This window comes from Anser cygnoides, chromosome 3 (assembly GCF_040182565.1).
Source record: "Anser cygnoides isolate HZ-2024a breed goose chromosome 3, Taihu_goose_T2T_genome, whole genome shotgun sequence".
NCBI lineage: Eukaryota > Metazoa > Chordata > Aves > Anseriformes > Anatidae > Anser > Anser cygnoides.
In genome coordinates, this window is record NC_089875.1 from 121,549,904 (window position 1) to 121,562,852 (window position 12,949).

Genomic DNA, 12,949 nt, shown 5'->3' on the forward strand with positions numbered 1-12,949 from the left:
GGGGGTGACCCCTCTTTGGGGCTGGGACACACGCGGTGGCCCCATAAAGGGCTGTACACCCCCTTTATCAGTGGGGCATTGCCCTGTTCCTGGGGGGGGGGTCTTTTAACCTCCCCCCTCCCCATTAACCGCGTTAGCAGCCCAGGTTCCTGGGGTCGTGTGCTCCCCAGGGCCGGGAGGGAAAGCTCCTTTATGGGACTGCTGCCCCCGGATTATGGGGGAATCTCCCAGTCCTTTGTGTGGGGAAGCCTGGAGTGCTGTGTAGGGTTCTCCAGCTCCACCTGATTACTTGGGGGGGGGGGGTCCCACACCCCCCACCCCGTAGCAGGAGAGATTTGGCCCTATATAGGAGCACCCCCTGCGATGCTGGGGGCTTGCTGGTCCTGACGTAGAGCTCGGCCCTATATACCCCCACGCACCCTGGGGCGTTCGGACCTCGTCGACCCCAAGGCCGCCCTGGAAGCGCAGCGGGGTGATGATGCCAGGCGTAACGGGGAGCAGCTGGCCCAGCAGCTGGCCGCCCCCCCCCCCGCGCTAAGCTGCCCGGAGATTTTTGGGAAGGGCTCGGGGGGGGGTGGCCGGGTGGCAGCGGGCTCTTAAATCCTCCCTCCCTGCTGCCCGAGCATCCTTCCCGAGCTGTCGGCGCGGGGGAGAGCGCTGCGGAGGTGGGAACCCCGTCTCCCCGGGGCCCCCCAGGTTTGTGGGGTCGCTGCTGGCTGAGCCCCCCCTTCCCCGCTCAGCGAGGAGCCGCGGTGCCAGGGGTGAGCACAGCGTGGGCACGGTGCTTTCCGCCGGCCCTGCGCGACGGGGTGCTGGATTTCGGGGGTGCTGGATTTCGGGGGTGCTGGATTTCGGGGGTGCTGGATTTCGGGGGTGCTGGATTTTGGGGCTCTCCGGGGCCGCACGCGGAGCGGGGCCGCGTTGGGATGCCGCACGGGGGGGGGGAGAGGAGCGGAGCCGGCGGCTTTGGGGAGTGGATTTCCACCTAGCGGGGCCGCGGGGAGGGAGGCCGAGGCGGGACGCCTGGTTTCCTCTCCTTTTTTTCCCCTCTCCTCCCCTCGTCGCGGTGCTGACTCCTCCGTGGCCCTCCCGTTGAGTCATTCAGGTCTCCCAGCCGGTATTTTTCCACCCGCAGAACCGGGGGGGACGCTTCCTTCCCCCTCCTTGCCCCGGGTGCAGCTCGTGGTGAACGCACGGCTGCCGCGTGCCCTGGGGACACGGCGGCCCCTCACTGCCCCCGATAGCCGAGCCCGTCCGTCTGGCTCCAAATCGGAGCTGCGAGACCCCAAAAGCCCCGGTGTCGAGCTTGTGGGGTGGTTGGGGGGTGATGCGCTCCGCTCGTCCCTCGGATGCCCGCGGGGAGGTGACCCCGTGCCACATCTGGGCCGCAGCTCCTCCGCTAGCGTCTCGGGGACGCCCCCCGCCCCGAAATCCTCGGTCTCGGGGACGCCCCCCGCCCCGAAATCCCCAAATCCGCGGCGTTTCCTCCCGGGACATAGCGTGAGGAAGGGCAGAGCGTCCCCGGGGGACCTGAATGCGAAGCTGAGGACAAACGCCGGGCCGGTCCCTTCGCCCGTAGCGCCGGGCGCTGCTGCGGCTCGCGGGCCTGGAGAGCTTCCAGGAGCTGGCAAAGCTCCGCGGGACGCTTCGGATGATGCGAGGCGCGTTAGGGATGCGCGGGATTATCGGTATCTCTTTAATCTCTCTTTTAACCGTCCCTTGGCCTGCGGGAGGGATTAGGTGGGTGCCTGGGTGGGGGAGTTTTGCTCTGTGGGCGGGACGCTCGCTCCGTTTTGGGGACCTGCCTGGCTCCCGGGGAGGCGTTTTAGGGGCACGGTGCCCTCCCGCCCTGCACATCCGTCCCTCTAACCCCGCAGCGCTGCCATTCGTGTGCATGAGGCGAGGGCTTCGGGGGAGCTCTGCCCGGTTTCTGCCCGCCTTTGGTTTCCTTCCCAGCCGCCGGTGAAAATGGGAGAACTGAGCTGCGAGCCCAGCCCGGGCAGCCGGTGCCAAGCGAACCAGGTGCGTGGTTTTGTGAGCCCGGGCCTTCGTTTCGCTCTTCCCGTCTCCCTTGGGAGCTCGCTGTCCCGAGCCGGGCTCAGGGCTTAGCTCCTCCTCGGGGTGTTTCACGGCACGGGAGCTGGGGTCCTGCTCGTGGGCTGGTGACCGAGCCTGGTCGCCCCGTGTCTGGGGGCTCTCTGAGGGTCCCGGCCTCACCGCCGAGCACCGCGGTCTCCAGGAGGCAGGGGCTGAAACCCGAAATCCCTGCGAAATGCGGAGCGAGCCTGGTGGGCTGCGAGGCTGTGGGACCGGGTTCGCGGGCTGTGTAGGGTGAGAGCCGGCAACACCGGGGATGGGATGGAGCTCGTGGTCCCGTGAGTGCTTCCCAGCGGGGTTTGGCCGTCCGCTGCTACGTCTGGCAGCTGTGGGGCCCCATCGGAGCCGCGGGGCCAGCCTTTGAGCCCTACCCAGCCCGGGCAGCCACGGGGTTTGTTTCCGCCACGCTCCCTCCCTGCGCTTTCTCCTCCCACACCGGAGGAGCTGGAAATAGAGGTTCCCTTTTTTCGGTGGCGGGGGAAAGGAGGCTTTTCGGCTACCCGGGGAGGAGGCGTTGCCGGCGGTGGGCGCCAGCAAGGTCCCTGCGAGCCTCCTGGGGCTGCCAGCGTGCCACCGAGCCGCAGCCGGCAGCGGATGGGTTTGGCGCTGAATAAATCGCGCTCGGTGGGACTGGATGGCTCAGCGGGGGAACGTGAAGCGCAATTAAGCTCCCCGCAAATTAATTCAGCGCTCGTGGAGGAAAAGGGGCTGGTTGTGGCGCCGGGGGCTTTCCCGAGCTGCCCGGCCACAGCTCTCCTTCGGGTTTGTGCGAAGCCTCGTTGGCTGCGGTCGTGTCCAGGGCTTTATTTCGGGCACACGTCAGACGGCACCCGCGCGTCCGGCAGCGTTTGACGTCTGCAGTGAAGATGGGGACTCCTGCCCGGAGCGAGCGCCGGAGATCGGGACGGTGCCAGGCCGGTAGCCGTCGTCGCTCGCGTCGAAGCTCATCAAGCCCGACAGCTTGAGGGCTCTGCTAATTGGTCGCACAAACGGTAATTGCACAAGCAGACGCGCTCCCAGGGACGCTGAGCTCTTCGCAGCGCCCTGGCTCCGTTGCAGGGCGCTCTGCCCCCCCGGCGCCTGGAGTTGTTCCCCCCCCTGCCTCCGCAGGGGCTGCCGACAGCTCAGGAAGGATGGAGGGAAGCGTGGCCCTGGTGCTTTCATCTCACTTCTCCCTAAACGAGGCAGCTCGGTTACGTTTCCTGCCGAAACTGCAGCTAGCTGCGGGCTTTGATTTAGCAAATCTGGAGGAAACGGGGAACCACGAGAAGGCGTCCGGTCAGCCCCTCGCGTTAAACCTCGCCGCGTTTTTGTGAGGCGCGCGCAAATCTTTTCCTTTCCTTTCCTTGGAAAACCTTTCCAGCTTGCAAGCCTCCCCGTGTCCTCTGTGCCGCGCGGGGCAGGGTCCTGGGCTCCCGGGATGAACCCGCCTCTTACCGAAGCAGGTTTTGGAGGCCGTGGACCTTAACCCAGCTCTTAACTACGCAGATTTTGGGAGGCTGCCCCTGCGTGCGGGACCTGCGCCAAAACCACCGCGTCCACGCCGTGCCCAGCGAACGTCCCGCGTCGAGGAGCCGGAGGCGAGCCGAGGCCGGAGTTTTTGAGTGAAATTTCCTGCCGTTTAAGCTCTTTCCTCCCCCAGCTCTCCCGCTGCCGTGCGTTGTGTAACGAACCCAGCCGCCCCTTAAGGCGCTTAACTCCCCTTCTCCTCCCCTCGGCTCGCTGCCGCCCGCCTGCCGGGTACCTGACGCCAACCTTCACGCGCGGTTTCCCCCCCCCCACGTTGCAGGGGGGTTGGTGTGGTTTTAACGCCCGGGTCTAATCACCGCCGGGGAATATTAATTAATCTGGCTGCCGCCGAAGCTTGGTGCGCGTGCCGCGGTGTCGGCCCGGCGGCCGCAGCCGGGTGGTGAAGCGTAAATAACGGGCGGCCAAATCCGTCACGGCTGCGTGCTGCCGGCGGGGCTGATTCGTGCCCCCCCCGCGTACCCGTGGGGTCGCTGAAGCTGCGTTTGGTGCCTCAGCACCTCGATGAGGCGACAATCCTTCTCGAGGTTGGGCAGGGCGGGCCCAGCAGTGACGCTGGGTGCTCCGCACCTCTCCGGGACGAGAACCTGGGGATCTGTGCGCGCGTTCCCAGTCTTTGGAAGCGGGGAGCGAGGAGGAAGCGGCAAGTTTGGAAGGAGGCAGCGCGTTTGGGCAAATCCGGGTGGGGTTCGGCCACGCCAGCCCCGAAACCGGCGTGGATTTGGCCGCCAAAACAGCTCCCCCGTAGGGTCGCCGCATGGGGGAACCGTCATGGGGCGACGTGTTGCCCCCCCCCCCCCCCCAGGCCGTGGTGTGTGCGCCCTGGTGGAGGTAAGGCAGGAGCAGGGTGCGGAGGAGCGCCGGGGGAAGCTGCAGGTTTAATTGCTCAGCTAAAAGGCTCTGCACCTTCCCCGGCTCTGCCTGCCCCGTTACGTGTGTCGGAGCTGGGGGGTCTCCCTCACCTTTTTATGGCCGCTCGCTCTTTGCACGGGGATGTCGTGGACGGCTCGGGCTGGCGTCCAGCTCCCCTCCTGGCTCGGGGGCTGCCGCAGCCTCACCCCGTTCCCGTGCTGGGCGCCACGAGGACGTCGGGCTGTGGTTTTAGTCGGTGCCTGGCGCTTTCAGGTCTCTTAAATGCGATTAGAGGGAAATTTACTGGCGTGCTTCACAGCTCTGCCGTCCCGATTTACATCGGGATCCGCCCTGGCTCAGCGCGGGGCCTGCTGGCACCGAAGCTGGGTTTTTGGTGGTGTTTTCCTGCTTCTTCACTTGGTGACGGGAGCTCAGAGGAACGCTTAAGGGAAGCCTTTCCCTTGGGAGGGCTTCCTGCTGCTCCAGGGATGGTTTTTGGGCAGGAGCGGGACCCGCAAAGCGGTGCCCGACGGAGCCACCGGCACCCATCGAGGCGCCGAATCTCCGAATCCGCCCCTTCTCCCTGCTGGCATTGCTTATTTCTCGCCTTCCCCGACAACTTTTCCCCTCTTGACGTGACCTGGGGCTCCCAGCTCCATCCTGCCCTGCGGGGACCAGGACCGAAAGGTCTCCGGGCCAGCCCGAATATTGCTCGGTGACATTTCCAACAACATTTCTGACGCGGAGATCTCGTCCTTCGCCCCAGGCGGGTTTACCCGCCGGGTGCCGAAGTCCCGAGGGATTCGGAGGCTGGGCACGGAGGAGGCTCGCACGTCGGGCACGTAAATGAGATTTTGCTAAGCAGATTAGGGGAAGGTGTCCGCTTTGGTGCGTGGCTCGGGGGGAGACGGCAGCGGGCCGGCGGCGCGCTCCCTGCTTTCGGGCCCCAATTCCCGCCTGGAGCTGAGCGAGCGACCTTTGCGGCGTATTGGATCGAACGAGGGATTTTGCTTGATTTAATTAAGATTCATTTGCCATCAGTCGGTGTGCCCTTATTAAGGAAATTCCGCGCCTCGAATAGCGCGTCCGTGAGGCTTTCCGGCAGGGTTTATTGCCGGCCTGCCGCTAAAATGGGGAGAGGGGAGGGGGCTCACGGGGAAAGGGTCAAGGGCAGCGCGTGGGGGGAGAGTGTGCAGCCGTTACGGGGTGTGAGCTGTGTCCTGCTCTCCTCTGGCCGCTCTGCCAGCCCAAAAGCCCCCGTTACAGCCGGTACCAGCGCCCCACCCTCCTGGAAACGTGTGCCGTGGGTTTGTCTGAGAGCCCCGGGGCGCTGGAGCAGCGAAGTGGGGGTCGTGCCGGAGAGCCGCAATCCCTGCGACGAAAACGCTGTAATTATCCCCGATCGGATCGACTTTTCCTGGAGCTACCAAAGCAAAAGGCCCTTCTGGCTCGCTTCGCCCCCCCCGGCGAAGAAGTGACCTGAGAGGGGCGAGGAGGAGCCCAAAAAGTGACCCCCGGGCTGCGAGGCGGAGGTGACACCCGTGACATCGCGCACGTTGTCGGGGTGCCTGCGGGAGCCCCAACTTTGTGGGTTCCCCACCTTATTCCCTCCACGGGGGGGGGTCACGTCGTGTTTCTCCGTGCCTCAGTTTACCCCTTCTTTAAGAAAACCCGTGTCCGTGGTTCTCAGAGCTGCAGGCTTGCCGGCGGGAGGAGGGCGTGCAGCACCGCGCGGGTCCGTCCCCGTGCCTCCCGCATCCCTGGCTGCTCTTTTGGGGCCAGCTGCCACCCGCTGAGCCTCCGCCTTATTAGCGCTGCCCACGCTGCTCGTCTGCCAGCAGCGCTAACAAGGGGCAGCCTTGAATGAGAGCTTTGGACCCTCAGCGACCTCGCCGGACCGACCCCTGCACCCTGTCCCCCGTGTCCCCCCCCCCCCCAAGGGATGCTCCCCAAAACGCCCGGCTCCCCAACCACCCCCGCGCACCCGCCGGCAGAGCGAAGCCAGCGCCGCGTTCCCAGCTGCCATCGGAGCCGCCTGGGTGACTCAGCAGCCGCGCTGAAAGCTCCCTCATTTATTTCAACGCCTGCTCCCGCTCGGCTGAGCATCGCCCCGCAGCGATGCTGCTGCTGCCGCCGCCGCCGCCGGGCCGGCCCCGCTCGCGGCGCTGCGAGGCCGAGAGCGGCGCCCCGAGCCCCCCGCCTTCGCCCCGGCCGCGATGGCTTTGAGCGGCTGGGTGCTGAGCCCCGCGCTGCAGCTCTGCGCCGCTGGCCCTGCCCGCTCCTGGGAGATGCTGCACGTGGCCGGAGCAGGTACAGTGTCCGTGTCCCCCCCCCCCTCCCAGATTGCTTTTTTTTGGGGTGCTGGGTTGGGTTTGGGAGAGGGGAGCCGCTCCTCTGGGCTGCTGGTGGCACCAGCCTGGCCGCGGGGGTTGTTGCCAGCCCTGGCGCTAAGATTTGGAGCCATCGGGGACATTCTGTGCAGCCCAAACAGCTGATATTGGGACCAGAATTTATTTATTTATTTATTTATTTATTTATTTATTTATTTCTCTCTGGAGAGCCCTTAGGGGAGGGGAAATAAAGCGAGGAAAAAACCTTCTGTTTCCTTCAGGCTCCGTGCTATTTTTGCTCCGGTTTCTTCAAGGTTCGCGGTCTCCCCGGCTGTGCGGACATTTTGTCCGTCCGGGCTGGGTCAAAGCTGACGGAAGGCAGGGATTCGGGACGGGAAAGTTCCTCCCGGTTCGATGCAAACGGGCAGGGTGAGAGCGCCCGGCTGCGGCGAGCTCAGCCCTCGTACGAGGCATCAGAGAGTCGTGCCCGGAGCTGCTGGCCCCGATACGGGGCTTTGTCCTCCCTCCGGCTGGAGCTGGGCCCTGTGGGATCCTGCCCGCGGGTGTCCCGGCGTGGTTTTGGGTGCGGGCAGCACGGTGCTGGCCTCCCCCACCCAAAAATAGCCCCAAGTGCTCCCTTGGGGGGGTGGCGGTGCCTGGTCCCCCCCCCGGCAGGCACCTCAGGGCTTCGTCTCTGTCCTGCTGCTGCTCTGCCTGCAGGTGAGGCCTCAAAAAACCTCGTTCTTGGAGAAGAAAGGGTCACGCCGGGTGAGAGGGAAGGCACTGGCTTTAATTAAGTAATTATTATCGATGGAGCCCTGCCGGGTCTGCTCCTGGCTCCGTTCGTCAGGGCGAGGGCGGCAGCTTGGGAACGTGGCTGCTCTCCCAGGGTTCGGCCTGAGAAACGCTCCCAAGTCCCGCGGCTGGAGTGGGGGATAAGTGCCCGCGAGGCTGCGGGATTTAATGGGATCGCTTACGGGGAAGCCCGCCGGGTATTTTGTGGGGTGAGCTGGTGGGCGCCTGGTTTATGGGGTCGCTGGGAGCCAGCGGGGTGGGGTAAGTCGTGCTGCTGCCTCCGCCGTCCCGGGCGAAGGGAAGGCACTAAAAGGATTCAGGGGAGAGATCGTCAGGCGCTCGTTTGTGCGAAAGGCAAACGAGAATTTATTACGAGGCCAGATTAAAGGTACTTCGGGGAGGAAAAGAACAATCGATGCGAGGCGGCTGAGAGGAAGGAGCGCAGCGGGTACGGCGACCTGGAAGCAAACCAGGACAGCGGAGGGGGTTGCAGGGCGAGCACGAGAAGGAAGGAGCTCTGTGCCGCCCCAGTTCCTGGAAGTGCTGCTCCTGGGCACCCCAAATGGGACCCCAAAAGGGAAGGGCTGAGCACAGCGCGGTGCCGCCTTCCGGCGGGGGCGCTCACCGGCTCCCCCCCCACAAAGGGCACGGCTTTGTCCCCTTAGCCAAAAAGCAGCCCCGCGTTGCTCACGCCTCCCCGGGGCTTTGGGGTGGCTGGCAGCATCCCGCTCCACGGGGATCCCGCAGCATCCCGGTGACGCCGGGGCCAGGAAAACAGGGGGCTGGAGCTGGGGGACCCGGGGGTGCGAAGGGCAGCGCGCCCACCGAGCTTCGGGGTTTGTTTTTTTTTGTTTTTTGTTTTAAACGAACAAACTCTGCAGGTGTTTCTCGGCGGCCAGCGCTGGCGTGGCTTCGTGCTTCCCCTTTAGCAGCTCCCCAAAAACGGAGCGGGGCAGGGCAACCGGTTTGGGACGTTTGGTGGCTGGGGCTTCGCTCCCAATCAAGGGGAGTTTAATTAACGCCCTATAAAGGGCGTTTTGGCCCTCGGAGAGTCATGGGGAGACGAGCTGCTGCGATGGCTGAGGCACCCCAAAAAGAGGGGCTGCGCGCGGTAACCCCCGGCTCCTGTCTGCCCCCGGTTCTGGGTGGTTTTACCCGGCGCTGTCACCGCTGAGCACGGCGCCGTGGGTTGTGGGGTGGCACCGTGAGGCACACGGGTGGCTTGGTGTCCTCGTGGGGGTACAGGGACTGCCGTCCCGTGCTGTCCCGCGGCCCGGAGCTAGGGGGAGAGTCGGGGGCGCTTGGCGGTGCTCAGCAGCTCAGCTTGGGGGCTGCGAGTGGGAAAACGCGTCTTCCTTTCACAATTCGCAACGAGGTGTGCCCTCTTCCTTTTCTTCCTTCTTGGCCCGAGGACCTGCGGAAGATCTGAGATACAGAGACCCAAATTCAAGGGAACTTTGTACCTCAGGGCGCTGCTTTCGTGGGTGAGAGAAGCAGCCCTGCGGTCCCACGTCAAATGGCGCTGGTCAACAGCCAATTCCCTGCCTCTCAGCTGCGGTTTTCTTCCCGGTTTTGGTTTTTTGTTTTTTTTTTTTTTTTTTTTTTTTTGGCTGCAAAAAGCTGGGTTGTCGGCAGGCTGGTGCCCTGCGCTGCAAGCCAGTGCCGCTGAATCCGGGGATGTTTTTTCCACCAAGGGCATCTCCACGCAGGGCTTTGCCCAGGAGCTGAGGATTTTGGCCCCGCTCACCGGCTCCGGCTCCTCTCTTCCAGGTGTGTGCGGCTGCTGCGGCGCCCTGCGTCCCCGCTACAAAAGGCTGGTGGACAACATCTTCCCCGAGGACCCAGAGGTAAACCAGGCGCTGCTTCATGCGTCCGTGCTCTGGGGGGCTGCCCAAAACGGCTCCCGGGAGGCTGGGGGGGTGCTCTGCCTTCCTAAAACCGCGCGGGGAGGAGTGGTTTCACTTCAAATCCGGTTTGTGGAGAGGAAAAGCAGCTTCTGAGAGCGGGGCCCTCTTAAAGCTTCAGCTCGGAAGCTGCTTACGCTGCCTGGAGGCAGGGAAGTCGGCGCCCCGCCTGCTGCCCCGCTGAATGGGGGACGGGGATGCCCAAGGGCTCCGCCGGCTGCTCCGGGAGCATCCCAAACCTGGGCTCTTTGTCTCCGTTTCACAGCCGAGACGCTGCCAAAACGGTTCGGGCTGTGTTCACAGCGTGTGGGGTGCTCCGTGGAGGTTTCCGCCAGGGCCGCCCTCAGCTGTGGCACGTCAGAGGGCGCTAAGCTGGGGCCAAATGCAGCCCCCATTTGCGTTCCCCAGCATTCAAGGAGTGGGGAAGTGCTAGGAGGTGGCTGGGGTGCTCCGGGCACCTGCCGTCGCCGCCAAGGTTTGCTGCAGACGCTCCTGATGTTTGCTGGCTCTGGCCGGGAGGCCCTGACGCCCTGCCTTGCTCTCTTTCAGGATGGGCTGGTGAAGACCAACATGGAGAAGCTGACGTTTTACGCCCTGTCGGCCCCGGAGAAGCTGGATCGCATCGGTGCCTACCTCTCCGAGCGGCTCATCCGTGACGTGAGCCGGCACCGATACGGGTGAGGGCTGGGAGGCTGTTTCGGGCCCCCTCTGTCATCGGCATAAAGACGGGCCAGGAGATAGGAGCGGGGTCTTGGGTAAGGGGGATGTGTGGGGAACCCAGCTCGCCCGTGTGTTCTAGGGTGTCCCGAAGCTTTTAGCATGCTGCAGAGGGACTGCGGCGTGTCCTGCCTCCAGAAGTGAGATGTGGGAGCCCGCAGGGATGTGCAAACTCCTGGCAAAGTTGCAAGGGGCCGGGCAAGCTGGGAGCCGCGCAGCATTTCCCTGGGGTTGCGATGCCTCTGCTGGAGGGGTCTGCGTGCGTACAGCATTCGTCCCCCGCTGCAGGGCTGCCATCGTCCCCCTGGGACATCGCGAGGAGCCTGCGGCACCCTCCTGGCCTCTCAAAGCCCGCAGCGACATTTGCAGAGCCAGTGGGAAGTCTGGCTACGGACAAGCGTGTCCGTGGTGGGGCTGCCCTTGCTGGGGGTTAGTCAGGACCCTTCTGGGTGTGCCGCAGCCCGTCCACATCTCCGCGGAGCCGCGCTGACGTGGCCCGAGCGGGACCAAGGATGAGGGGCAGCGCGCTGATGCTTTTCAGGAGAGCACGTGGGGGGGGATGCGTTGGGCTGCCTGGGGATTGCCGTGTTGGCTCTGCCCGGCTTGGTCCCACCCGGGCCCCGTTCTCTCCACGTTCCCACCCCGCAAGGCTTTGCCGTGTTTACTGCAGGGAGAGGCAGCACCCGCCTGGAAATAGCTGAGTGCCCTGATTAGAAGCACCGGGGGAGCTCGGGGGGGTGGGTGGGGGGTTCCTTTCCCTTTGAAACAGCTCCTGGATTGATCCTCGCCGTCTGCTGAACAAAGCCACGGCTCAGCTTCGTGGCGCGAGCTCCAGCCTGCCTGTCATCCCTGGGGGGGGAGAGAAGCCAGCAGCCCGCCTCAGAAGCGTGAGAGCTGGCAAACCTTCAAAGCCTCGTCCGCATTCACCCGTCACCGGGAGGGACAGGGCGTCCAAAGCTCTGCCTGGTGTTCCGCGGCTGGGCGGCTGTTAACGGGGCTCTGCTCGCGATGCCGGGAGAAGAAAGGCTGTCGGAGAGGTTTGACGTCTAATGGCAAGCCTCGGCGGGGGGACGTGTTCCCTCCCCGTCCTCCTGTGCATGCAGGCTAAGTTTTGAAGCTTGATTTGAAACGTCCCCGAAAGAGAAGTCACGCTGTCGCGGTAATATCGGACACGTGGCGTCGTTCTCAGCCTCCTTTCCTCCCAGAAAGGGGCTTGATGCTTCCTGCCGCTTGTTGGTCACCTCTTCCTGCCCTTTTTCCCTCTGGGCCGTTTTTAACCCAGTTTGACAGATGGGTCGGAGCCTGGCAGGCCCAGGAATACTCGGCTGCTGATTTTCACGGGATCTGGACGAGCTGTAGCGGTGTCTGAAGGACAGGCTCCACTCGAGCACGCAGCCAGGTTTCACCAGTTCCTGGGGCCTCGGGAGAAAGGATCAGTCTTGCTGTGTTTTATCAGCTGGAACCTGGAAGCTCAGGACTTATTCCTTCCCGCGAGAGGGCAGTTTTCCTCTCCAGCTGCCCTTTAATGTGCACTCGGGGCTGGCACGGGGCAGATCTTGTCAGCCTCCTTGTGAGCTCGCTGCGTCGAGCTGCTTCTGGGTGTCACCCGGGCAGATCTGGCCACGCGAGGAGCTGGAGCACAAAATCGAGGTTAAAGGATGAATCGTGCTCGGGATAAAGAGCACAGGTCTGTGCCTGCCACCTGCTTCCTCGGCTGCGGCAGGAGGTCCGGGCCCGATGCAAGCTGCTGTGATGCTTGATTCAGAGCTGCGCAGAAAGCAGGAGTCAGGGGGAGGTGGTAAAGAGACGGAAAGTTTGTTGTGCTCTGTGTCTTGGTGTTGGATCCATGTCAGGTGTTTGGGTACGTCGAAGGTCCTGCAGGAGTCAGAGGCACGAAACTGTGCAGTCGCTGCCTTTGTTTCTTTTTTTTTGCATGACTGTTTTGGGCATCTTCAGCTGGAATAAATATCTGCTCGCAGCGGTCGGAGGTCGCGGTTTGCTTCTCCCCTGGGCTTTGCGCGTGCACGGGGGGCAGTCGGCAGCTCTGGCACAAGCAGCTCCGGCTGCTGCAGCGTTCCTGAGCCAGATGCAGCGAGCGCCGCAGGGCAGCCTGCGAGCCGCAGGCTTCCCCGGAGCCGCTGCGAGCAGCCGGTCCCATTTGTCTCGAAGGCGCGAAGTGCCACCCGACAAATCCCGCGATCGGTTGCCACCTCCGGAATGGGCCCGCGATTGAGGTTCAGCGCTGGGCACGAGGCTTTCCGGCTTCCTCTGGAGGCAGGAGTGTGGCAGGAACGGTTTAAGAAAGAGCCTGGGTCTAGCTCCTGCTGGAGGAAATGCTTCTCGCCCCAGGAACTTCGGTGGTCCTGGGAATATACTTTGCTGTGCCGAAATATGAAATTTTTTTTCGGAGCACGTCAGTCTGAGTCCGCTGGCAGTGCGGCCTCATCCTGTCCCTCCTCCCTGGCCAGGGCTGGATCTGCGAGGGCTGCTGCCCTTGATGCTGAGCCTGCTTTGTCCCAGCACTCCCCCGCAGGACGTAAAGACCGGCTGAAGGCAAGGGGAGCCCGGAGGGGACACGGGGAGGGCTGCACGGTGTTGCTGGCAGCCCTGGTCCTGGAACAGCCGGGTCTTCCTTAGGAGGAGGGATGCTGGGGGCAGCCTAACAACCTCCGGAGGTTATTTAGGGTGTAAACTTTTCCCCGTTGGGTCAGCTGGGGCAGAAGGTGG

The 12,949-nt window shown here is 64.1% G+C and overlaps 1 protein-coding gene across 8 annotated transcripts in view; it reads left to right on the top strand.

The window, feature by feature from the left end:
• EFR3B (EFR3 homolog B) overlaps window positions 1-12,949 on the top strand; it is a 39,417-nt gene that overhangs the window by 4,797 nt on the left and 21,671 nt on the right. For 6 of the 8 annotated variants that reach the window (XM_048079377.2, XM_066995148.1, XM_066995147.1 and 3 more), the window contains 2 exons: window positions 9,372-9,448; window positions 10,055-10,182. In XM_048079377.2, the coding sequence (XP_047935334.2) occupies window positions 9,372-9,448; window positions 10,055-10,182 (205 nt within the window). Of the gene's footprint in view, window positions 1-3,770; window positions 6,787-9,371; window positions 9,449-10,054; window positions 10,183-12,949 lie in introns of those variants that run through there. The other 2 variants (XM_066995144.1, XM_066995145.1) reach the window with 1 other exon arrangement.